The sequence below is a fragment of the Dermacentor andersoni genome, chromosome 5 (assembly GCF_023375885.2).
Source record: "Dermacentor andersoni chromosome 5, qqDerAnde1_hic_scaffold, whole genome shotgun sequence".
Taxonomy (NCBI): domain Eukaryota; kingdom Metazoa; phylum Arthropoda; class Arachnida; order Ixodida; family Ixodidae; genus Dermacentor; species Dermacentor andersoni.
Window position 1 is genome coordinate 53,601,823 of NC_092818.1, and position 26,740 is coordinate 53,628,562.

The 26,740-nt window shown below is 47.0% G+C and overlaps 1 protein-coding gene across 1 annotated transcript; it reads right to left on the reverse strand.

Moving 5' to 3' along the window:
• Window positions 1-313: 313 nt before the first annotated feature.
• LOC129384648 (sperm-specific sodium:proton exchanger-like) lies at window positions 314-25,645 on the reverse strand. The gene is made up of 10 exons (XM_055070240.2): window positions 25,340-25,645; window positions 18,168-18,371; window positions 15,613-15,825; window positions 14,655-14,792; window positions 11,608-11,733; window positions 11,384-11,479; window positions 10,542-10,721; window positions 5,097-5,234; window positions 3,751-3,948; window positions 314-932 (listed from the first exon to the last, which is right to left on the reverse strand). Exons 1-10 carry the CDS (start codon window positions 25,643-25,645, stop codon window positions 759-761), a joined length of 1,773 nt encoding a protein of 590 aa, XP_054926215.1. The 3' UTR covers window positions 314-758.
• Between the last annotated feature and the right edge of the window lie 1,095 nt (window positions 25,646-26,740).

Consider the following 26,740-nt stretch of genomic DNA (forward strand, 5'->3'; position numbering starts at 1 on the left):
CACCGTCCAGCCCTCCCCGTAATAAGCCCAGTTTACTCGGCAAGACAGACTGAGCAGAACCAAGAGACCACGGCAAGAAACTTTAAAGAATTATGCGCTTGAAGGCATGAATTTGTTGCACTGAGAACACTTACCTGTAGCTTCGGTCATTTCACTGCGCAATCCGTAAAGAAGCAAGCCGGCCAGCGGGGTATTTACAGGGACTGTACAGATGGGGCTATATAAGTGAGCGCCGACGCGAGTGCTGCCCCGTGTGTAAGCTACTGGGCAAGCCAGCAGGTTAACGGCGGCGGTCGGCCAAATCCGACAGGGTTCGTTTAGAAAACGTCATAAGCGCACAACAAACGTTTCAGGTACACTTCAGCTTTATTTCGATACATTTTGCTGAACGCGTTCCACTACTCACTCCAATGAGTTCCTCACGGCGTGCTTGATGAACGTACCGTCGTGCTTTGCTCGCTATGTAGATAACCGATCGTCGAATACTATTAAATAGAATTCGAAACGCAATGACCACCAGAAATAACAATGAAAAACGAATTAAGTTTCAAGCCCGCGAGTTCACTAACTCGCTTTCATTTGGCTTGTGAAAATCATCGCGCGCGCACACACACAAAGAAAATGCGCACTCGGGGGTAACCGCCCACGTTTCGTTTCGCGAATTTCCGCGGTGTACATTTTCGCTAAACGTTATTTACAGACGCTTCACGAAGGCGCAGATGACGCCGGCTTCTAACGGGCGAACCATCCGGAGCAGGTCAGTAGTCCTCCTGGATGTACATCTGCTCCTGTCCGAACTCCTGGTTCATGTACTCGTCGTAGTTTTTATCACCGCCTTCGGTGGGCTGCAACCAGTCAATCTCGGCTGGCAAGCGATAGCGCTTGTCGGCCATCACTATCACCACTGGCCTCACCCGGTGGTGAAAGATTCCCTGCAAAGCGATCCGCAGTTTAGTGCGCATAGCACAGTTAACAGAGAGTTTTCGAATAGGGGCCCCAAACGTTTGGGGCCCCAAAGAAATAGCGTCGAAGCCACTGCACTTGCGCGAGACGCAAACTGCGTTTGGGTTTTGCGTCTGGCACGCTATTTCACTGATTTATCGGGAGCCCCAAAAGCTTTGCGTCAACAAGCATGACGGCACCCATCGAAGCGACGGCTCTAACCTATCACCAATCTGGGCTTGATTCGTGGTAACGCGTGAAGTTCGCAAGCTAGAAGTAACTGCGGTTATCGCTTTCTCTCAACTAGCATGCGTTATGAAGATTGATTCATTAGACGCCGCTGATTCCGAATTCGAGTCTCTATTTAATGGCTCGTAGGCCTAACACGGCTTAGCTTAGCTTTGAAGGCACGCAAAATTGGTTACTCAATACCAAGCGCAAGTAATTGCTTGCTGCTAATAGAATAACCTATAAATTGTAATTGAACCAGGAAACACGAATCTCAAAATTACCCTTCTTATCTTAAAATAGTATATTTTATTTATTATTTATAATAGCTTTTCTTTGACGCCGTAGTGGCGCTGCAAGTGCAAGACGCTATGCGCAAACACAAAGCCCTATTCTAAAAATCTTCACTCTTGGGTGAACCAACGCTAACACCCGCAAAGCTCTTTGGGGCCCCAAACTTTTGGCCCCCCTAAAACTCTGTAATAAGTGGTGTTCAAAACATGGCGTCTATACAACGTTTTTCCGGTTCCCCCATCGCTTCCGGCGGTTGCACTAAGCATAAAAGGTGGCCTTCAATATTAGCTTCTGTTACCATGGGTGCAGAGAGAGTCATCGCTGGGGCGTAAATTTGGACACTAATTAAAGGGGCACTGTAAATTAAAGGGGCACGTGTAATGTGGAGGTTCTGGGGTTCGGCTACCACCGGCGAAAAGTTATCTTTTCGTCCACCTTCATTTCCATTTTCTTCGTTATTTTCGATATTCCAATTCCGAAGTATGTCGGCAGCCCGTAGCTTTGTGCGTGCTGTGTGTCCTCGGCGATCGCTTTGCGTTGAGGCAATAGACAGTGTGAATGTCCTTTCGCTCGCTGCTGCTGCCGCATTTCCTCACGCCAGCGTTTTGACAGCGAATGTCTGCAGTCATTGAGTGTGATGTGTTCATGTTTGCTGTGTGCGCTGACATCACGCTTATTATTAATTTAGTTAGCAAGCGAATGTTTACAAGTTGATACGGCCGATAAAAGTACTATCCTTACTTCGTATGGCTGTCTGCTAATTTGCTATCGTAATCGATGCTTCGCCTTTCTAGCAAAACTGCGTCTTTCTTCAGAAGCGCATTGATACACATAGCATAACAGGCGAACATTATTAAGAAATGGATGGGTTATTTTAGACACAGAGTTCCATACCGTACGATAACACAAACGACAATGTCTTGTTATTAAAGGCCCGAGCTGGTTGCCCAAGGACAAAAACGTAACGAAGCTTGCGTTCGCAATAATATGACACGTGTCTGCTACAGCAAAAATTGGGGGACAACTCAGCACATCCGAATGGAATGCGAAGGGTTTCACCCAGCGAGACCCGTAATTAACGTACGCTTTCTAGCACCACTGAATTAAAGTAGATGGAAGCATTAGCCAGTGAGCAGTCGAGGTAAACAAGAGAAGTTTAGAGTATTCGTGGAAAAAAATCGGAAAGATATTTGATAGTACCGGATCTGTTATAGGCATAAGTAACGGTACCAGATAGATGTACAAGCTTTAAGGAATAGAAAAAAAAGATTAATGTGACCTAGACAAAATGCTACACTGAAAAGCATGTATAGCGTACCTGATTAACTTACGCAGTCTAGGTGAATATTTGCCAGCGTTCCGTTTCAAATAGAATGCTAATAAATAATAATAATAATAATAATAATAATAACAATAATAATCGTTCATCAACCATGGGAATGATGCGTAGTACATGAATTTGTCTCATGTTCGGTCTTGTTGCTCCCAGCGTTCATGTGGCTTTGTTTACTCTGCTTTACCTGGCCTTTATTGCTCGAAATCTCGAAGCAATCCCCCCTTTTTCTGTGTGTAAACGCAGAAGGCGATTTGACTCTGCGCACATGCATAAGCACTGCGAGGTGTGGCATTTTTAATGGGATATTTTGTCGGATATGATCTGCTTGCCGAGTTGCAAAGCCACAATGCCATGCGAAGCCAGTAGGACGAAGACTGCGCAAATACGTGTACTAACCTTCATTCCCATGCAGGCTAAAGAGATATATGCTCACAGCTCCCTTAGACACTAGCGCCAGAGTTCCCCTGCAGTAATGTTTGCAGGAATCTAAGATTTTAGGGACCGCGGCCCAGCTAGATTATCTCAACTCCAAAATGACAGCCATTTACACCGCCGCACGAGTGGAGAAAGGAGGCGAACATATGCGGGCATTTCATTCCACGACGATTTTGCGTACATGACCATTCTGACACATGCGTGGCTCATGTTATCACGCTTTTATCACTTGCACCCTGTAGAAACTAACAAGGTGGAAAAGTAATAGCGCTTACGTCACTTGTTTGCTGATTACATCCGGAGTTTTTGATGAGCGTTTTTTTTTTTTTTTACAGCAGCAATAGCGTCCGGCCGACAGCATGATTTCGGTACGGCTATAAGCGCATCAACCTTGGTACCACCAGAACCGCACACTTAAATCTTCGTACAAGAACGCGTTAGGCTGGTTGAATAATGCAGTAGAATAGTCCAGTGTGCGTGCATGCAAAGATACACGACAGCGGTGAATGACTTACAGGGAAGCTGAGCCTGCGAGTGGTGCGAGGCACGTACATGGGTCCGACCAGGTACTCCTGGGTCTCGCTATCGATAGCGACGCCCTGGATGAGAATGGCGTCGTGGATGTCGGGCGTCAGTATGAACTTGGTCGCTATCTCCAGGTTGGGCATCAGGAACGAGTCCAAGCGGCGCTGGATCTTCTCAAGCGGCCATGTCTGTGCAAGCCGAAGTAAGGGAACTAAATACGCTGCGCAGTAACCGTGACGCAACTGCTTCAAATCGTTATAGAATGGCATAAAAACACCGGGAGACGGGAGGCACAGTCGAGTTCTGAAGCGTTTTTCAAGTGTGAACCGTGCCGTCCGAATAGTAATATATATCTTGTGACGTCACAGTAAGGGCTGACCTTCAATGACCCCGAGAGACGCGGCGAAGGACCCTCGACACAGTCCACGCTGATGATGCACGCACAGGCGTGATGAAGGTTAAGGTCACACACTTGATGATGATGATAATACATACACTTTAAGCTTAATCGGGAATTTAAACAATTCCTGGTTTCTTACAGAAACCGGCAGTAGTCTCAATGAAAGAAGGCAACCAGTCATTCTACAAGAAGCTGTGTCCTTCATTTCATGAGTGCTATTCTGCACTGCTAAGTTTGGTCGGCACGATTCCTGCTACTGGAAATAAGGAAGCAAATGTTCTGGCCTGGGCTGGTAGGGCTTCAGTGCGAGCAATATTGTAAATTGCTCCTGAACTCGAGCAATATTGTAAATTGCTCCTGAAATATGCTCCTGAACTTTCTGTCATTATCTATACGGGGGATAGGCATAGACGGCATCCGATGACTGCATAGCTCCTACAGTAGGTTCTGACAAATCACTTCTGCGAAATCTCGCAAGGCGGAGGAAATGTCACGGAAGGGGAAAATTGGTCCTCCACCTGTATGTATCACGAAGCTACAAAGAAAGCCGATACGCGTTTCTCCTAAAGAATCCGGGAGCAGGACGAAATTTTTTCCTCAACTGAGACGCTTTCCTTCTGAGAAACCCATGTGAGTTTCCTTCGTAGCTCAATGCTACATTCGGGTGGTCGAGAATTTTCCCTTTCGATGTAAGATTCTCTATCTCAGAAGACTTAGTATACTTGTAGCACAGAGTGCTTACCCGGGTGCTACAGTCACAGCCAGCACCCCCCAAATCCTTTGGTGCGTGGCCTCATCCAAGGGTCCATCGAGCTGCGCTAGAACTACGTATTATCTTATAGGGCATATCTTTTGCCGGATAATACAATTCCACTCCGTATAACACTGTTCTTCAAAGAATACGTCTCAATAATAATGTTGCGGTATCCCACTTGCCTGGTACTTGGGATGCGTTTGAAGAACCAAGAGTCCTATATTTCTCGCAATGTAGGCCCAGATGTCGTAAAGAAAACTCGGTGCGTTTGTGAAGATTCCTATAGCTTCAATCACTCGCTCTCTTGGTATCATATAGGCCTGAAATAAAGAAAAGAAGAGCGGGTTGAAAATTATGGGATGTTTCGTGAACATTGTCTTTATGGGGCTCGCGACACTCAAGATTACGAGGGGCGCTACAGGAGTGAGAGAGGTTTACAAGCTGCAATGTAATTATTAGATTCATGAGTGCATCAATGGGAACGTTCTTTTTTCCTTTCCTTTCTTTTCTTTTTCTGTGGGGAGAGAAAGGGGGAGCGCTAATGTGTGCTTGAAATTCTGCTGTGTAATGTATGTCATGTTGCTAGTTATTACCTTATGCACAAAACCCTTCGTATTGTATTTTTTAGGCCAGAATTAAGTACTTGGAAATAAAAACAACCCTGATTGTTCTGTTTAATGTGTAAGCTGGTACTTTGTGAATGTCATCTAGCCTGGTAGTTGGATATTGATAGCTGATAAATGGTATTGGGCCGAGCAAATTAACCAGCTGGGACGTTGCAGTGAACTGTACCCGCCTTCTAATCATTCCCCATTACTCAGTTCTCATTTACCACTTTCTCGTTTTGCTTGTGCTAGAGAAGTTCTCACGAAGCTAACTTCTGTAAACTTTTATGTAATCGTTTACAAACTTCAAAACACGGTACATCAAGCAAAGTTACGTAGCTTATTCTAAGCACGCTGCTCGGACGCAAGTAAAGAAAAATTGCTAATAAAAAAAGTTTACTTGGCGAGTAACAAAGGTGACGTTAGACAAGAACGAACTCATTCCAACCTTAGTGTGCGCGTAATTTTCCTCCTTGGTGTCGTAAATCAATACCTTGTTTTTTTACTTCCGTCTGGACATCAAGTGACATGTCCGTGCCATACCTGCCAACTCTCCCGATTTGTCCGGGGACTCCCGAATTCTTACCAGTCCTGCCAATTGTATGAACACGGTCATAAACCTCCCAAAGAACTGACCCAATCCCAGCGCGAGAAAAACAAAACAAAACGCGTTATGCAGACCAGCCACATCGTGAATACCAGCACGCGCTTGATAGCTAAACGAAGTACGCTGTAAGACAAAGCCTTTTGTGTGCAGGCAGCGTAGCCCTAACTTCAGTTCGCTTATGATCGTGATAGGCGCGAAAGAATTCGTGTGACACAAAGGTCTATGTGTTGCATTATGACCGATTTTCTTAAGTTAGCTTCTCTGTCATACAGTGTTGCTGTGCGATGACGAATATTAAAGTGTGTCAAGCTGCCAATGTTTTGCGACATAGTGCATGTTCTTTAATTATACACGCAGGCACGCGCCGTTTCGGGTCGCAGTACGAGCCCCGAGACGTCTAGTAACTGTACTGGCCGCCATTCATATACGTTGCTGCAGTGCAGGAAACACGGTAGATTTTTTTTTTTGACGTCGCCTGCCCCCCCCCCCCCCTTCCCCCTTTTTCCGCGTGGTTCAGCTCCCCATCAACGAAGTACTCAGGTTGGCAGGTATACATCTCTAAGTTTAGCGCAGGCAGAGCGCAATATAAGATATGGCAACAGTCTCTCAATAGCCCCATCGCTTGCTGAGGGATCGATAGTTATGACGCGCTTATACGGATACGTCGTGTGCAACGAATGACCCATGAAGCGGGGAAAACTTTTCTAACACCCATAACATGCCGGCAGGTAACGAAGCTAAATCTTTCTTTCGCTCCATAGTGTCTATCTTCTGGTTGTATTTGCTTCAAAGCGCAACCCCATGCCTCAAAACGTGGTGTTATAGCCAATCCACATTTGCCTGCTCTAAAATGCGTGATGCCTAAATCCTTCAGTATGGAGTGGCAGGCACAGCTCGTAAGCGGCGGTTATTCTTGCACAGGTAGATGCTAGAAAAGCTTTACGACGTGCTATCTATTTTGCAAAATGTCCTATTGATGATCTGCAATATGAATTTACAAAAAAGGTGTGCACATTAGAAAAAAAAATGACCGCACTTTTACTACTGTGAAGAGGGGTGCAAGCGAAGCTCGAGACGCGCGGTTCTTCGTTGTCGTAACGCTTCGACTTCGCGCTCCCTCACGGTGAGGTGCGCCCGTCTACAACGAGCCCTTTCTCGAGCGAGTTCCCGGCGGCGTTCATCCTGCGCCGCCTGTTCTTCGGCAGAACGCACGACGCGTGCCCGCTCCCGTTCCTTCAACGCAGCCTGCTCTTCGGCAGAACGAATCAAACGCGGCCTCCCCATCTGGCTGCCGGGCCTGAATAGACGGAAGACGGCGGGCGCGAGGCGAGCGAACACGCGATAACATCCTTTCCCTCCTCCGGAGGGAGGGGAGGCCTGTGATTGGCTCGCGCCCTGCGCTGCGTCTACTTCTTCATGCGTATAAAACCCCACTTTAAAGGTGACGTTTGACGAACCGACAGTGGCTGAATGGGTTAGCGTGGTGGTCTCGCCACCGCGAGGTCAGTGGCTCGACTCCGCAGCCGGACAAGCAATTTTTATTTTCTCGCGGCTTAGATTTTTCCGTACGGCGACACCGACGCCGACACGAGTGAGGCAATACAAGCTTCGCCTGAAAAAGTGGCGATATATTGCTGACCATGCATACGTGTGTGCTCGAGCGGAGAGAGAGGGCCATACACGCCACCCATGTATAGTGAATTATAAATATCTCGCTGAATGTGGATGCCTGCATTATTCCGCCGTAGATCAAGCTTTCACCATCACGGCGTTCCCAGGTGCGCCTCCCTAAGGTCCCTGAATAAAACTTAGAGGTAGCGACATACTTGCATTTTGCCGCCGCCGCTGCTGCAAGGAGCCTGAGAGGAGGCAGGAGGTCTGCGACTCTAGATTGAGCGCCATCACGTGGTATTTCCCGCGCCCTTTTCTCTATTTTTCCTTTATTTTCGCGTCTCGGCGTACTCGCCACCATGACAGTTGGCCGTCGAGTTTTGAAGAACTCAGTTTTTGTTTGTTTTATGTTAGGGATTACTTTTAAGAGCACTGGAGGTGCAAACGTGTACGAACGGAGCTTTTTTTGCCTTGTTGACGGGTTACGGAGCTCAGGCATGGGTAAACTTATGCACGGGTGCTACTCCCGGTGCTCGTTTAGATTTGTTTTCCTGATCGCGCTATCGTCAACAGGTGTACGAAGCTATGGAGTACGTAGGCTGTGTTTTGTCATATATCGTGCTAGAAACGCTACACGTGTTTTGTTGTAGTACTTTTGTAGTACTTAGAGTGCGTAGCTTTGTCAGCCCATACTTTTGCTAGGCTCTGCATATATATTGTGAGGGGACAAGCTGTTCACTACCAGCGCAAATGATTGACTATTGGGAGTAGGCTTTCTCCGCTTCGCCGCCTCGGCAGGATAAAGTGGCGCACCAGTTTGTTGGCTCATATTGACTTGGAACTGCGTGAAGGGGGAAGTGCTCATTGATGGAAACCATTTCTCTGAGTAACTTTCGTCCCTGCATACGCTTTGTTAAGAAATCAAGTACAGGTTTCACTGTGATGGTTGCGCTTGAAAACCAACGGCACCAGTTTGTCATAAAAGCGTAGGACCAGTTTCACTACCATAAAGACATGCCAGCGTCATGACGAAACGACGAGAATAGCTGAGATGCTCCGCGTTGATCGCGCACGTTTCTATATATATGACGCTCGCGTTATTCAGGCGCACAGGTCACGCGCCTTGCGTTCGGTCATCGTGGTACTAAGATGATTAAATTATGAAGCTGCGCAAGCTGCACACACAGCAATCGATTGGGTACACGCACGTACACACGTACGCACTTCGAGCAGCGCAAACGGATCCGAGTCGTTGAATCGGTAGTTACATAGTGCTGCACACCTGTACCTTTGGCGTGTACCAGCGAAACGTGCATCACCGCCCTTTCACGATGGGCAATGGTCTTTAGAAAGCCAAATAAAGAATTAGATCAATGCAATAGAAATGACTCGCGAAGCGGATTGATCTGTGCAAGCCGCGACAGTGTTCTTGCCTACGAGTGCAATGCATGGCAGTGGACAACATAACACTCAAACAAAGCTCTGGCATTTATATAAACATCGTGTACATTAAGTATACATTATTGGCGAGACAGAATTCTGATTTTTGTGCTAGCACTCTACATTAAAAGGAATTTGTCCACCAAACTAGGCTCGAGAGCCTTCTTCTAACTGGAAGCTGGCAGCCAACCCGAAGCTAGAAAGCGTGCAGTTACGCGCTGAGAAAGCACAAAAGACATCTGCTTCGGCCAGTTTCATAGCGTCCCATCATCGCTGCTAGCAGAGCACACAATAGTCAAGTCTTAACTGCGGTAAAAATTCATGCGCAAACACCCCACAATAATTTTTTATGTCTCGCCTCGTGTAACTCTATGGGTGGCTTCCGAGCGAACGGCCCAACTGCGAGGGCGAGCTACGCGAGAGAAAGAGCGAGCTGCGAGAAGGCCAGCTGAAGGAGAGGCCGGGCGAGGAGGAATGTCGCTACCTTTAAGTTTTGTCAGAGTCCTTCCATGGTTTTGTCCAGGGACCTTACGCCCCCCCACCCTTACACTGTTAGCTCACTGTACAACACCAACCAAGCAAAACGCCTGGTGATGAACCCCCGTGTACGAGAACGTTCCTCCACTCAACACTCCGTCTCGCCTCAACTGGTGAGGAGGAGGATTTATGGGCATCAGCCATGAAAGGGGGCGGTAACAAATAGTCATCTAGCCTGCTTGAGCTAATCAGGTATGCTATACACACCTTTCATACTAGCCATTTTTTATACATCGCCCTAATATTTTCTTTCTCTTCCTCAAAGCCTCTTTATCTGGTACCGCTACCTATGCCTGCAACGGATCCGGTGGTAGCAATCTCTTCCCTGCTCTATTTGCACCAATACTTAAACGTGCGTTTTCATTTCTTTCCTCCCATTCTTGTAAATCTCCATGGTCTTTCTTCTTTCCGTTCATTGCACCCAATTCGACATCTCTGTTTCTTTCACTTTCTCACTACTAATGAAGCAGACGGAGACGCCGCCCCTCGACAGAAGTCCTTACTACGCTTCACCGACACTCCATGGAAATTCTTGAGAAGCGCAGTGTCCTTTTTAGCCGAAGGGCAGCGCTGCACTCGACTCGGCGGCGTGTAGGCCCAGCTTCGAGTCGTGGCTCGCTTACAATGCGAGAACTGGGTTCCACTATGCGAGCACAAGTTGCGCTCAGCGTGTCCAGCTGCCAAGAAAGTTTGGGACCGATTTGCAGCGGCACTCACGTGCCCCTCTCCGCCTCTCCGACCTTCAAAGCGAGTCGCGTGTAAGATAACCACCCCGCATACACCACGCACAAAACCAACTATTGAAGAGGAAGAGAGCGCATGCTTACGTTGACCTGCGTCTCGGCAATGACTCGCGTGATCGAGGGCTCTTCGGTGACGAGGCCGAGGTCGCCGATGCACGCGGGCGCGGGCACGTAGTCGACGAAGTAGCCCTCGTTGAAGAAGAACAGCGTCGACGCCGAGTTGGGCAGCGCCCCGTCGCCAACCTCCTCGTACTCCCCCTCTATCTGCAGAGACCACCGATCCATAGGCGTCCATCGTGACGATCGCGATGATATCCACAGAGCGCGACGAGTTTCATTAGGGAACTAGCGGGCAGGCAGGGGGCCTGTCCTCGTGGTTTTCTTAAAACTCAGCAACAGCTGTATATGCGAGTTACGAAGTGTGTTCCGTCTAATACAGTGGTAAATTCTCAAGGGCGGTCGATACACGTAAAAAAATGTATGTCTGATGCAAACAAGAAGTAAGTAATGCACGTTGCATGGTGTTGCAAGCAAGCGCTTAAACCCCTTTTCAATAGTATACGGCAGAAAAGATGATGCGTTCCAGCAGCATAACGTACATAGTTGGGATGCGTCCATGTGCCCTTCTGGGGGAAAAAAGCGTCTGTAAAGAAACCAACTGATTGTTCATATCGTACGCCCTCAGAAGTACTATGAAACTGCGCCGTGTGCAAGCAACCATTATGTGACACGGTTTCTAGGCGTATCAGCACACCTTCACTTTTGTTTCACTGCGCTCAAGGCGCAAGAAACGTCTCCAATGTTTCGCAGTTTAGCGATCGATAGCTCATTTTCTTTTTGTCGTAAGAAAATATTCTCGACGCTGCATCGCCCTTTGTCAATATAAAATTGGTGCCACCAGTTAACAGCTCACGATTCATGCATACCTTCAATATGCCTGAATAGGTCAGTATGATGTCATTCTCTTCCTTCCTCTCCACGATGACTTCGGTTGGAGCAAAGGACACCGGTTTGATCTTGATCTAAAGGGCAAAGGTTGTGAACAGGAAAGTTGAGCGTAATTGCGAAAGCACTGAGAACGGACAGACCTCGGTCTCTTGATGTAGAGTTGATTTAAAACAAACGCCACGGCCCAGCCGCGTTTACTTACCGCTAGAAATTGCCGAATGCTGTCCGAGTTGATCCACGGAATGACCCGGAGCATGGCGATCGGTTTGTAGCTGGTGGGCAAGCTACATGCCTCGGACAGGATGTACATGCGCCGATCCTTGACAGCCTGCGTGAAAGATGGAGGAGGTGGAAAACGCTTGAGCATTGGGTTATCGTCTCGTCGACATTATCGAACAGCAACGTCGCGTTAAAGAAATTGTTCTAATTATTAGAACCCTTCTTATGCGTACCAGGAAAATTCACGCCTCCTACGCAGTAACGCAACTGGGTTCACATTACAACTTGGATTTAATTTTATAGTTATTCATTCAGTTCAGTTTCAGTTTTATTCGTCATTCCAAAAACAATAAGTAAACAACAAATAGTATGCAGACGAGGGTCCCAAAGTCAATGACTGCAACGGGACCCTCGGTTCTAAAAAGAAAAAAAGAAAGATGTATACAAAACGTAGGTTAAAGCAGCAAATATAAAAGAGTACAAGGAAAACAAATGAATGCGCGTAATGCAATACATTAGTAAGAGACAACAAACTAAAGAGTACATATATCAAAAAGCATAATTATACAGAGAACATATTATAGGACATGAAACGATTTACAATAAGAAATAAAGCATCTTAACTCATGTTTGAATATATTCAAAGATGACGTTAGTTTAAGTGAATGGGGTAGGTCATTCCATATTTTTAAAGCTGAAAACGAGGATGCCATTTTCCCATAGTTAGTGTTACATTTAGGTAATAAGAAGTTGTAATTATGCGCAAACCTAGAGTGGTTGGTATTGGTGAGTAATTTGTAGGCCACAAATTCGTAAGGAAGCTGTTTGTTAAGTAACTTAAAAAAGAAAACGCTTAGATGATACTTAAACCAGCCAGATACAGGTAGTATAAAGTTTGCCTGGAGTAGCGGGAGAGCACTTGAGTTACAGGAACTGTTGGTGATAATGCGAATAGCCTGGTTCTGTATGTGTTGAATAGACGAGAGGTGGCAGTTATACGTATTTCCCCAGGAAGCAATACCATAGGTGATATGACTGTGAATGAACGCAAAGTATAAAGATAATAATGCGTGTTCTGAAAAGAATGCACGTGATTTTATGAGAGCTCTTATGCCGAAAGCGGTTTTCTGTTTAATAAACGCAATCTGATTAGTAAATTTCAAGTGAGGATCTAATTTTATGCCAAGGAACAAAACACAGTCCGCTGCAGAAATAAGGTGACTGTCGAGAGTTACTCGGGGGAAAAACGGCACGATCTTCTGCTTTGTTTTAAATAACATGAACTGAGTTTTGAGAGGGTTTAAAATTAAATGATTTAAACGACACCATTCAACAACTTTTGCTAGTTCATTGTTCAGCTTAAGGAGTAAGGTTGCTAATGAGTTATCAGACATGGAAATAGTGGTATCATCATCATATAAAATGGCATTAGAAAGGTCAAGAACGTCGGGTAAGTCGTTAATATAAATGCAAAATAACAAGGGTCCCAGTATTGAGCCCTGTGGTACCCCTTGATTAACAACTTTCGACTCGGAATAAGCGCCCCTTACACAGACTGTTTGCTCACGGTCATGTAAGTAATCTTTAAGAAAAGTTAAAGCTGGACCTGTTATACCTAAAGATTCTAGTTTGGCAAATAAAATGGTATGATTCACAGTGTCAAAAGCTTTAGTAAAACCCAAAAATACTGAGCCAACAAATTTACCACTGTCAATAGAACACCTTATGTAATCGGTTAAGGCAATAAGAGCTAAGCTCGTCGAACTGCCAGGACGGAAACCGAATTGACAAGATTTCAACAACTTAAACTTTGTTAGGTAACTGTTTACACGTTTCAGAAATAATTTCGCGATAAGCTTACTAATGGAGGACAAAATGGAGATTGGGCGATAATTAGACACAAGAGATTTATCACCTTTTTTAAAGACAGGAATTACTTTTGCCTTCTTAAGCAAACTTGGAAAGGTACCGCATTTAAAAATTAGATTAATTATGCTGCTAGGTGTTTCCGCAATGCAAGGGGCAACAAGTTTTAATTGATAGGCAGAGACATTATCTAGACCTGGGCAAGTGTTTTTTAGATTTAATATAGCAGAACAGACCTCATCGGCTGTGACGGGAAAAAGAAAGAATGTGTGATTGCAACGGTTACATGGATAGGAAGAGGCTATCGGGCAATTACTGTACACTTCACGGAAGTAATCACTGAACGAGTTAGCTATGCAAGACGATGCAGTGCAAGTGTCATGTTTATAAGTTATTTTATCAATGGTTCTACTAGCCTGGGGAACATTCAAAAAGTCGTTGAAAAGTTGCCATTGTTTCTTAGGATTATTTTTAGCTTTGCAGAATTCTTTCTCGTAATAAAGCCGTTTTGATTTTTTGAGTAGGTTGTTCAACATGGTATTGTATTTTTTATAGCGATGCGCTAGATTCACATTGAACGGCTGTTTTTTAGTCTTCCTGTAAAGATTATCTTTTTTACGCATGCTCGTTAACAAACCTTTAGTTATCCAGGGATTACGGGGGAACTTAAACTTTTTTTTGCATTTGACAGTTGTAGTGCTAGCGCGCGCAGCCTTCAAAAATAATGAGCAGAATTTTTCGAGTGCCTCTTCAGGATCACATAGATTACCAATTGATGACCAGTTGGTACTATTTATTGTATTAACAATTACGAAGAATGCAGAGAACCTTGTTTGAACCCATAGTCAACAGGACTGCCGGCACAAACTTGTTCGAGGCACAGGGGAAATCGAGGAGAGTTTTGAGCAGGAATATAGTCATTTGATTAAATTATTTGTGTGTCCTCAACATCTCCAGCGCTAAGTGCATGTGTATGTGCCCTGAGTGTACTAGGAAGTGTGGTACTAAGCGTATTGAGCTGCCCAGGGAGCCTCTTGCAGGAGCATTTTCGCTCTTCCCAGAAGGTGCAAGGTTTTATAAACCCGTGCTCACGAGTCACGTTGGTCGAAAGTTGCTTGACACGGGGAGCTAGCGTCAACCACACGATCCCGTTGGTCGCCTTACCAAGCGCAGCCACTTGTAGTCTTCGGAATCGACAACGCCGTCGCACTGCATCTCGTTGATCTGCTTGGTCAGGTCGTTCAGGATGGTGGCGCTGGCCTGGCGGCTCCGGAACGAAACCATTATTCCCGGGAAGCGAGACTGCAGGAGGAGTTTAAACCGCATCTCGTGTGAACACGTGTGTCGCTGATAAGACTCCAAGGCTAGCACTCCAAGGGTCAGACGCTGTAACAGCCACCGCCGTAGCTCAACTGGTGGAGCAACGCACGCGTATAATGGGAAGTTTGCGAGTTCAGCTCCCACTTGAGCATGCCTTTTCGTTTACTTTCACTTCTTTTTAGCTTAACATTTCTACACTGGAATAAAAGAAAACAAATTAAAAAAAAAACGAGTGACTCCATGATTGTGATCGACTTACAAAATCGAGACCCTCGGATCCTCTTCTCCTTAAAAAAAAGTATGGGGTGTTACGTGCCAAAACTACTTTCTGATTATGAGGCACGCCGTAGCGGGGGACTCCGGAAATTTGGAACACCTGGAGTTCTTTAACGTGCACCTAAATCTAAGTACACGGGTGTTTTCGCATTCCGCCCCCATCGGAATGCGGCCGCCGTGGCCAGGATTCGATCCCGCAACCACGGCGGGTGCCTCTTCTTCACTGATGAGAACTTTCATGTAACTCATTCAAATGTCTGTTAAAAAGGGCAGGCTCAGCCTGGTAGCGACGTATGGTGTTCTTTATACTACAATGGAGCATCAGCTCTGTGAGCCTTAGCGTCCCCCAGTGGTGCGAACAACCCCGGCAGCCACGCGCACAGGATGTTGCGTTCGAATCGCTGATCGCTGTACATCGCGAAAATGTCCTCGGGGTGCAATTAGGTTGCTCCGGTGTGCTCGCGTCACACCAGTGTCGCCCTTGTGCGGCCCCTGCTCCAGGTTGCGAGCGAGTAACACAGCCCACCTGCACCTCCGCGAGCTTCTGGAGGACGAGCAGCCGGTTGAGAGTGGCGCGGCCGCGGATCTCCATGGCAATGTCGGCCGACTCGACGAACTTCCAGACGTTCCTCTGGACCTCCTCCTCGCCGATGACGATGGCGTGGCCCGCTTCGTACGCCGAGTAGATGACAGTGTCCAGCGCCCTGTGGATCAGCTCCGCACACTGGACCAGAAGCAGCTGCGACGCATTTGCAAGCACACTTTGCTATGATGGGACACTAAAACGAAAAATTACTTAAGCTGCGTTAGTATAAGTTACCCTTCTACAATACAAAAGAAAAAATAATAAGCCGTCCTTGCAGCGAGACGCTGCTAGGTAAGCCAGAAAAGATGAAACAAAAGAAAAGAAAGACGGGTGGCCTTGAAATTTCCGAAACAGCTCGTCAGCACGTCATAAATTTTGTCGGCGTCTGCACGGACCTGTAACTGTAATCCCATAATCTCTCTCTCTCTCTCTCTCTCTCTCTCTCTCTGTGTGTGCGTGTACGCACGGGCTTCAAAGGGTGCGTATGTCAAAATTCTCAGAGTGGCTTCGTAGGTGGGTATTAAGTTTGGGTGCATGGTTAAGCAACCAATGTGCGGTAATAATACGGTTTATCGTCGAAACTCTAGCTGTTCTTGCGCTGGTAAGAGCGGCATACTCAAAAAGGGTGCTCAGTGCAGATCCTTCAACGTTCAGTGCACTGAACATTGAAATTATTTTATTTCGGCAGCCTATGCAGAAACAGTCTGCCAATATATTGTAGGAAAATTTTATGTTTATCTTTTCTTTATTTTTGCCACGCCAATCATCCACGATGCTTTCAGCGTGAACAGTTGATGCGATGGTGTAGCTTCTGCGCTGTTCCTTGAAGGAGAACTACCAATCACAATTCGGGCAATATTTACATTTCGTTGCTGTAGGGCATTTCTTTTATATCAATTAGGAGAACTGGTAATGCGCAAACGGAAACGCTCCGCACATGTTCTTGTCTCTGTGTGGCGTGCACTTGCAGATATGAACCTCCATGTAGAGAGCTTAAAGGTATTGAAATCAATGTAACGAATCGTTTTATTTGTCATAACTTTTTGTTGCTTATAAAACGCCGTGTATTTCTAGCTTCAAGGTATAGAAGCGTGTCTGACCGCTATTTCAACTGCGTGCTTCAGTGGTGAAGTACGAGGGTGAATCAGAAAGTCTATGGCCCTATTTCTTTATTAGCCAAAATATGGCATATACAGGCACTTACAAACATACGTACTATTCTACGCACCTTACTCCATTTTTCCACAAAGTCATCGCACCGGTTCAAACATTTGACCCATCGCAGCACTAAGTTTTTGATGCCCCTGTGGTAGGATTCGATTGGCTCACTGCGGAACCACCGTCGGTATTCTCGGCCTTTTGCGAACTCACAACGCCACCCTCACACTTTCAAAGCGAGACACCTTTCCTCATACGTGGGCTGCATTTCCCTGTGAATTTCGATCGTCCCTTGCTCCACAGAAAACGAATCACACTTCATTGCTTGTACGCCGTGGACGCGGCAAGCACAAGTGCCATCTTCAACAACTTGTTAAGAATGGCCGTACGGGGTGGCAACGTGCCAGCTTTCAGCCCGCTGCACGTGTTCCAAGCCCACCAGACGGGGCGCCCTTCGGAGAACTGCGAAGGGCCGGCAGCCACGTGGCGCGCGATCAACTCAGGAAATTGGTACTTGGCCGAGCCATCCGGGACAAAGCAGAGTTCTACGAAGCCCTCTGACGTCGGCACTGAAAGCTGGGCGGTACCGAGAACTGTCCGGCCTTTTCACCTGTGTGTGTGTGCAACACGAACATTTCCGTCCACGGGGCACTCAAATGTGTGAGCCTTTGTGTGTGTGGGCCGTCCTGCGGGGGGGCGGCTAGTTTGCAATGACTGGACGAACGTTTCCGTCCACTGGGACTCCGTCCACGGGGACCTCGAAGAGTGACGTCGAACGATGACGTCGAACTATGACGTCAAGCGGAGAGCTTATAAGCAGCGTTTGCCGGCTGCTAGTGTGTGCTCGTGTCGTGCTCGTTGTCGGGAGCTAAGTGCTCTTTGTCAGGCTAGAAATGCACTAGTCAGCTGTGCGCTCGTAAGCTGTTTGCTGTATGTTAGTCTTGCGGGCTCCATATGGGAGTCGCGCTAGGCTGCCAATGTATGTCCTGTTTTAAATGTAAATCCTGCAATTAAAGCCTGCTCGCTTAGTCCTGTCGTCCCAAGTTCATCTCTACAGCTACGACCGCCAAATCTAATAAACTGATAGCAGCGCCGTGCCGCGGAGCTACCCACAGATAAGGCCGGGCCGGTCCAAGAAAGGTCCACCGCTGGGAATCGATACGCTAACTTCGCATTTACAGCCGTAATTTGGCTAAAAGAAATAGCGGCAAATACTTTCTGATTCGCCCTCGTTGTTCAAAATTACAACCCCACCACACTCAGCAACCTGCCCGAATGTGGCAATGTGTTGTTGTGGCGCGTGTCTCTGAGGCCATGTTCCGTCCGTGCACACGTACCTCGACGTATTTGATGGCGTGCGTGAAGCGGGCAGAGATGACCACGATGAAGAGGATGCAGAGCATCTGCTCGTGCCTCACGCCCAGACCGACCACATGCACGAGCACATGCACAAAGAGCACCGCCATGCACGACGCCATTAGAATCAGGTCCAGCTTGTTGTAGTTATCCAAGTTGACGACCTTCTGGCCGTACGCCGACAGCTGCGAAACGCCACGGGCAGATTATTTGGGTAAATATAACGACGTTCGCCTAAGCACATGTTATCGCTGCCGTGATGAGACTTTTGCCAGGTCACTTGCAGCAAGAAGAAAATTGGAGGAGGCTTAAAGGCCCCCTGAGATGGTTCGGACAAACTTCGTAGACGCGTAGGGTGCAGCTAAAGTTAATCATTCGCACCACAATTTGTGTGAAACGTCTCATATTAAGAGAGCTACGGACGATTACAAGTTACCCCCCTCCTCCATAGTCATGCATTTTCTTCTCAACTCGTTCGCCGAGTGATCGGGGCTTAGCTCCGCATTCACTGGCTCTGCGTCATGATGGCACGTCGTGTCGTCGACTTCCGGTTCTCTAGGAGCGAGCGCGCGAAGCCTCTCCAAACTCTACGCTAGCTGCTTGGAAGTCGACCCCAAACGAGAGCTATCGAAGCAGCATGCGTTGCGAGCATTCTGTCGTAGTGCCGAACGTGTATTCCGGTAATCACACACTAGCAGAACGTTTCGACGGAACGGTGAATACATAAACTCAAGCTGATGAAGGAACCTTATCGTAGGCGTACGTGAGCTGCCTGATCGGTCTCCACGGCCCAGCCACCCGTTGGCGCAGAGCTTAACGATCCAAACAAAGAGCTAATATTGCTCTAACCAGATGTAAAACGCTTTTAACCAGCCAAACAAAGAGCTAATATTGCTCTAACCAATTGTAAAACATTTTAAACATTTACAAAAACAACGTCTTAAGGGTTACACTCCTGCGTTAAATTTACGCCAGCAGCAAAGAAGAATACATTTCGTTACTGCTACTGTTTGTGGTTGAGCTCTGTGCCACCATGTGCCTGCACCGTGCAGAGCATTCACGTTTGCGCTAGGCCCTGTCCCCTTACACTTGCGTTTGCCTTACTACCGGACTCGCGAAACGCTATTGCATTAGTAATCTTCCGGTGTAAAGTGATGGCCAGAAACGCGCAAATCCTGGCGCCGATCGGACAGCGGCAGTCCGGTGCGCTGCAGCCAGTCCGCTCGTCTGCTGCCTTGCAGAGGGACACGATGTCGCACCTTGACATATTGCCACTCGCTACGTTTGCAGTCCACAACGCAACAAAGTCGAATCATAGTGCTCGCGAAAAGACTGAGACCGACTCTGACCGCGGACCTCTCGCCAAAGTGGAACACGTTGTAACACAAGCAGACGACACTCGCTGTGTGCCGGATGTGCTTAAGTGTAGTGAGAAATTTTCTTGTGAATTCTCTTTCTGTTACTTTCTCTTTATAGAAACAAATTAACTAACATTCCAACTATTACGAACATCATTTGTTCACCATAAAGGTGGAAAAATTATAGATGACGCGCCCTGGGCAGCCAATCGGATAGCTCGCCCACATGACGTCAAATGGGTGATTTACGTCATATGGGTAGGGGTGGCTTAAAATCCCGCCGAGCAGTGTGCCGCGATCGACAGTGATGTACATTTTTAAAACCTTATAATAAATAACACGCTTTACAGAAGGACCTATCAGATTTTTTTATCAGAAGGACCTACTCTAACGACTCCGTACGTTTGTAGAAAATCGTCAAAGTCGTTTCAGGGTCCCTTTAAGCTTCGCCTTTAAGAGTGGAACGTGATGATAGCATTCAAGGATCTCCGACTGCTTTTCACGCTTATGTAACGGTGATGTTCTCCTGGAAACGTTGGCAGCGAACGCTATGCACGAAGGCGACTTTTCTGGGTTTTTTATTGCTCTCCTCCCCCCCCCCCCCCCACCCGGCAGGCGCCACCGCTGCCGCGGTTGCGCGGACGGGAGCGCCATCTGGAAGGCGTTGCAAGGAACCGACCGGGGCGCACCGCTCCTACAGAGACAGACCGCAACCGGCAGCTAGAAAAGGGGTTCGTGTTTAGTTTCCGCGGAGCAGAATTAGGTTTTCTCGTATATTCAAACTACACTACGACGCTATCATTTCTATATGTCGTGTGTAAGTCGTACTTTAGTAATTTGCTGACGCATTTTACTTAGAGATATTCAATTATTTCAGTAACGCCTATGCGCCACGCAGGAGGCCTGTGTGGTTCCGGATGATTTTTCTCATAGTGACAACGCCGCCGACGCCGACACCGGATATTCTGCAACACGGGGCCCTTAAAGCGTTAAGAAAAAGCAACTCTGACAATATAGGCAAGGAAGGATACAGGCAACGTCAGTCTTTTCAGGCTTTGTGTTCAGCCACGCTGAATTTATACACGTGTTACAAATCAACGAAAAACGGGAATGCTAAGTGTAGTCAGGTGTGTTATCTAGTCATTGTCAAATATGCGTCCTTTTTTATGGTAGTTTTTTTTAGTCAATTTATCTTTTGTTCAAACCAATCTTACCAGGGGTCGAACTTATAAAACATTGTGTTACTAAACTTTATTCGTCTGCCAGCCACCTGCGCTAATAATATAAAAACCACTTGGCGTGCCACGAAGGCTGCAACGCAGGCTTGCCTGCATGCTGTCTCGGAATACTGATGCAGCGCCAACGAGACGAGACTCGAGAATGGCACATGAATGTGAAGACACGGTGTTTCTTACAATTACAGTTCGCGTAGTGCGAGCAACAGTACTCAATATTACAGTGATGAAACAAATGCCTCATTATCGAATCGACTCATAAAGCGCGCTCTTTAAGGAAAGCAGTTTCGCAGGAGCAAATGAACACCCGCCAGCGCCTGAGACGAAATACAGAACTCATCAAGGCTTGCTACTGGGCTAGTTGTTTCGTGATACATAGTACGTGGCACCCGCGTCTGCTACGACGCCAGGTGGCGCCCACATATAAAACAACGTAAGGTCCCTAGATGAACGAAGTTTACAAGGTAGCGACACGTCGTTCTTTGCGCCGTCTTCCTCACTCTCGCGCTGACTCTATTTTCTACTTCACTCGAGTCTGTGATTGGTGCACTGCCTGCACTTGATGTGTTAAATGGCTAGAGGTGACATTTAACATATTGCAAACCAGTGCGCATAGGCTAGTAATAATCCGCATGAGAAGCTCCTCCCAGCTCTGTGGAAGCTACTGACGCCTCGGGCAACGAGAAAGGCGAACACATCACCAAAGTGTTTTCGTCCACGTTTTGTCGCCTGCAACCGACGCCATGTAGTGTCCGCATCGTCCATCGCTGCGTGACAATACGCAAATGGGGCGTGATAGCTGATATACGAATTATATTCACCTTGTGCAAGCACTGCTGGAATAGAACTGGCATAACTTTCCAAGTTAATCAACAAGCCTAAGACAGCTGACATAACGAAGTATAATATGGAGGGAATTCAACATGCTCTCAGGAACTGAGGAAGCCTAAAAACAGTGACGAAGAAACTAGGAATAGGCAAGAATCAGATGTATGCGCTAAGAGACAAACCCGGCAATATCATTAATAATATGGATGAGATAGTTCAAGTGGCTGAGGAGTTCTATAGAGATATATACAGTACCAGTGGCACCCATGAATATAAAGGAAGAGAGAATAGTCTAGAGGAATTTGAATTCCCACAAGTAGCGCCGGAAGAAGTAAAGAAAGCCTTGGGATCTATGCAAAGGGGCAAAGGGGGAAGGCAGCTGGAGAGGATCAGGTAACAGTAGATTTGTTGAAGGATGGTGGGCAGATTGTTTTTGAAAAACTGGCCACGGTGTATATGCAATGCCTCATGACCTCGAGCGCACCGGAATCTTGGAATAACGATAACATAACCCTAATGCATAGGAAAGGGGACGCCAAAGACTTGAAAAATTATGGACCGATCAGCTTACTGACCATTGCCTACAAAGTATTTACTAAGGTAATTGCAAATAGAATCAGGAACACCTTAGACTTCTGTCAACCAAAGAACCAGGCAGGATTCCGTAAAGGCTACTCAACAATAGACCATACTCACACTATCAATCAGGTGATATAGAAATGTGCGGAATATAACCAAACCTTATATATGGCTTTCATTGATTACGAGAAAGCGTTTGACTCAGTCGAAACCTCAGCAGTCCTGGAGGCATTATCGAATCAGGGTGTAGAAGAGCCGTATGTAAAAATACTGAAAGATATTTATAGCGGCTCCACAGCCACCGTAGTCCTCCATAAAGAAAGCAACAAAATCCCAATAAAGAAAGGCGTCAGGCAGGGAGATACAATCACTCCAATGCTATTCACAACGTGCTTACAGGAGGTATTCAGAGACCTGGATTGGGAAGAATTGGGGATAAGAGTTAATGGAGAATACCTTAGTAACTTGCGATTCGCTGATGATATTGCCTTGATTAGTAACTCGGGGGACCAATTGCAATGCATGCTCACTGACCTGGAGAGGCAAAGCAGAAGGGTGGGTCTAAAAATTATTCTGCAGAAAACTAAAGTAATGTTTAACAGTCTCGGAAGAGAACCGCAGTTTACGATAGGTAGCCAGGCACTGGAAGTGGTAAGAGAATAGATCTACATAGGGCAGGTAGTGACCGTGGATCCGGATCATGAGACTGAAATAACCAGAAGAATAAGAATGGGCTGGGGCGCGTTTGGCAGGCATTCTCAGATCATGAACAGCAGGTTGCCATTATCCCTCAAGAGAAAAGTGTATAACAGCAGTGTCTTACCAGTACTCACGTACGGGGCAGAAGCCTGGAGGTTTAGGAAAAGGGTTCTACTTAAATTGAGGACAACGCACCGAGCTATGGAAAGAAGAATGATGGGTGTAACGTTAAGGGATAAGAAAAGAGCAGATTTGGTGAGGGAACAGACGCGAGTTAATGACATCTTAGTTGCAATCAAGAAAAGAAAATGGGGCATGGGCAGGACATGTAATGAGGAGGGAAGATAACCGATGGTCATTAAGGGTTACGGACTGGATTCCAAGGGAAGGGAAGCGTAGCAGGGGGCGGCAGAAAGTTAGGTGGGCGGATGAGATTAAGAAGTTTGCAAGGACAACATGGCCACAATTAGTACATGACTGGGGTAGTTGGAGAAGTATGGGAGAGGCCTTTGTACTGCAGTGGGCGTAACCATGATGATGATGATGATGATGATGATGATGTGCAAGCACCTGCGTCTCCATGCCGAGCAGCCTTTCGGCTCTGCTAAACGCTGCTTATGAGACAGAGTACACTTCTGTGAATACTTCTTTTTCCTGCGAAATTTGTATACGCTAGCGTGCGCCGGCGATGTAACGCTAAAAAAAAAGCTGCTCTCAGAACTGCACGCGTCCACGGATTGCTATACAAAAAGAGACAAGCAATGGACCCGTTGTACGGAGAATCCTGCTGCGCCGCCGCGCTATTGTCGTCATTCTTTTCGCCAACAGGAGTCGTGCGTCTAGGTAACTTGAGAGAAACGAGTGTTTCTCGCCTCAGAACACTATCGGAGTTGCGATGGGTCGGCCGCGCATCGCGAGTTCGATCGAAGAACTGGTGGCGTTTGATGTACTACGCCACCTGGAACTCGCTTGAGAAAGGGCTCGTCGTCGACGTGCCGACCTCACCGGGAGAGAGCGTGAAGCAGAGGCGTTACAACAACCAAGAGAAGTGGATTCCGAGCTTCGCTTGCATCCCTCTTCACAGTAGTGGAAGGGCGCTCAATTTTTTTTTAGAGTGAAACGCGGCCCGCGTTGGAGCCCCGAAGCTGTTAGGTTGTCGGTGCGAACACGAAGCCGGATGCCGGCGTCGATGATGCATCACAACAATAAATGTTTCGGCGCTGTAACCATAGGCCGCGTTTACTTGAATGCTCGCGCTTCGTTTATTTACAGTACACTTTTTGTCATCAGTTCAATCATGTTTGCTTAGCCAATAAAAGTGATAAACGTCCTTCTTAATATGCTCACCCACGCCGTGTCGTCTGCTCGGCGTTTAGTTGGCATTTGCTCCTTGCCATCATCGCGTGCCGTACACGGGCGGAGTAGAAAATAATAATGCAATGAACCATTAGGCTTTAAAAGCGTTCCGCATCGTCATTGCATCCTCAGCGCCAAGGCTGTGGTGTCATCTGCTAGATTAAATTCAAACCTCTTTTATACCTCGGCATCATCTGTGTAGGCCTAACGGCGTCAAAACAAAGAGCTGATCTCAATAACAACAAATCATACCTAATTTTCTTCCCTCAGCATGATGCGAGGCTAAGCGATGGTTGATTTCCTATTTCTTGCTGTCGGAGTGGAAAGAAAGTAACAAGCGTGAATTACGGCGGCCATATTCAAAGGATGGCGCTACTTTCGTTTTTCTTTATTGAATGGCTTTAGTTCGGGTAGGAGGAAACCAGCAGGAAAGGCGGAGTGACGCTACCTTGAAAACTTTTATTTAGTGACCTTAGAACAACGAAGGATTAATAGAGCTTAGCGGGGCGTAGGCTGCAGTGATCAATTCTTCAGCTTGTGGGTCGGTAGTTCGTTCTTTCGCGCTCCTCAGTATCACGTCCGCGTCACGACTGCCTAGCGCGAAAGAAAGACCGACACGCCCCGCTACCATATTTATTTCCTTCGTTGTTCTAGACGTGGGCGCCACCTATGATCGTAGCAGTTGCGGGCGCTACAAGTAAAATCAGAGGAGCTTTTTTGAGCTCTTGATCTTACTATACACATAATTTGTGTGCGAATTGATTCCTAACCTGAGCGGCGGTAGTATTAACCACACATCCAATACTTGCTCTATAGCGGTTATTGCCGCGACAATGTTTGTATTTACACTCGCTGGCTAATTTTCGCGCCTGCTCATAAAAGTTCCGCTTGTGACAGATACGTCAGTGCTTACGAGGTGCTGTGCTTGAAAAAAACTGGATGGCTAAACGCCCACATCCACGTGTTCTTGTTTCGACAGCATGCTTATTTGATTGAACAGTTGCTCTTTCTTTCCGCAGGAAAGGTCGCAAGCTATATTTGCTTTTGAAGCTTGTTAACGGTATAGCGTTTTGCGAGCGAAATGGCAGGGGTACTGACCATGGTGGCGACCTCGACGAAGAACGCCGTCTGGTACAGAAACTCCACGAGCATGACGATCGTGAAGTACCGCTCGTTGCTGTAGATGGCGGCGCGCAGCAGACCCACCAGGAGCAGCACGAAGGCCAGCGTGGTGTTGGTGATGATCACCTCGTAGCACTCGTGCTCGAACAGGTCCATGAGGCGCTCGTTGAGCGGCTTGGCCACCTTCTCGGACAGCGACACCGACTCGTCGTCTAGCTCGGTCTCCTCGTGGAGCGGTTCGCCCAGCCGGTCCTTCTGAGAGCACGCCCGCGCCACCCGCATTCAGTGACCGTTTGTGAACGCTATCACTCGTAACGTGTCTACGTGCGCGCAGTATTTCAAAGTTGTTAGGATAAAAACGCTGGTACGAGTACGAGATGTATACGAGTACATGCGCGAGCGTCGTCAAATAGCATATTTTCGGGCATTCTTTCCTGTATAGTTGACAGGTCCTCTCGCCCGGGATGTATAAAAGCGATTTTCCGAGGCGAACACGGGACGAAAGATAAAAAATACGAGGCCACAAGAACGGCGCAAAAAGACGACTTCGCTCGTGACGGTTTTTAGGATGTTGGTACGGAAAAAAAAAGTTAGGCATAGCGACCCTAAACCGCAACCGATCCGCTACCTCGCAGCGTGTGCTTTAGATCTCCTTAATCTGGCCACTCAGAAGGAGCCGCAACCGGGGAACAAAGCATTATTTTCATTCATTGAGACGCCTACCCAATGCTGCTGTTTGTACTTTCACGGCAAATAAAAAGAAACTGAAAGCATTGGCAATAGTTACTGGTGGGTACTGCTATGCACTTGACCATTCCTAAAATCAATCGCGAAATGACAATGTGGAGATGTGCCTTAGAGAACGATGTGAACGTTGTAAAATAAACGTAAATGTCATTGAATGCTCCAGCCGCCTGCGCCCTGTCCCAGCTGTTAGTCCAGCCACGTCTCCATAGCATTAACAAAGACAGTCATCATGTCATATGTGGGTAAATTTCAGGCACAAAAAATAATTCAGACAGAATTCATCTCACGGTGAACATCGACGTTAGTACGATTAGCCTTGAAACAATCTAGCGGCACATCGCACTGTCACCGCAGAGACGCGTCTTGTGTGAGGTGTGTATGCAGCCGGCTTCCTCTCTCGCATTTTTCTCGACACTTTGCGCCATCTAGCGTTGCCGCCACGAAGTGTGCGCGAGGCGCGCATCCATGTATATTCACACAAGATTATCTGAATTTATATCACGCATGTTCGATACCACCCAGCACCGGAGAAACATTAAATGTTTTTTTTTTGTTAACTTAAGGGCGGCACATATCCATGGCATGTTAAAAAAGAATGAACGATCAAGTAAGATTCTTATCATTCCACGT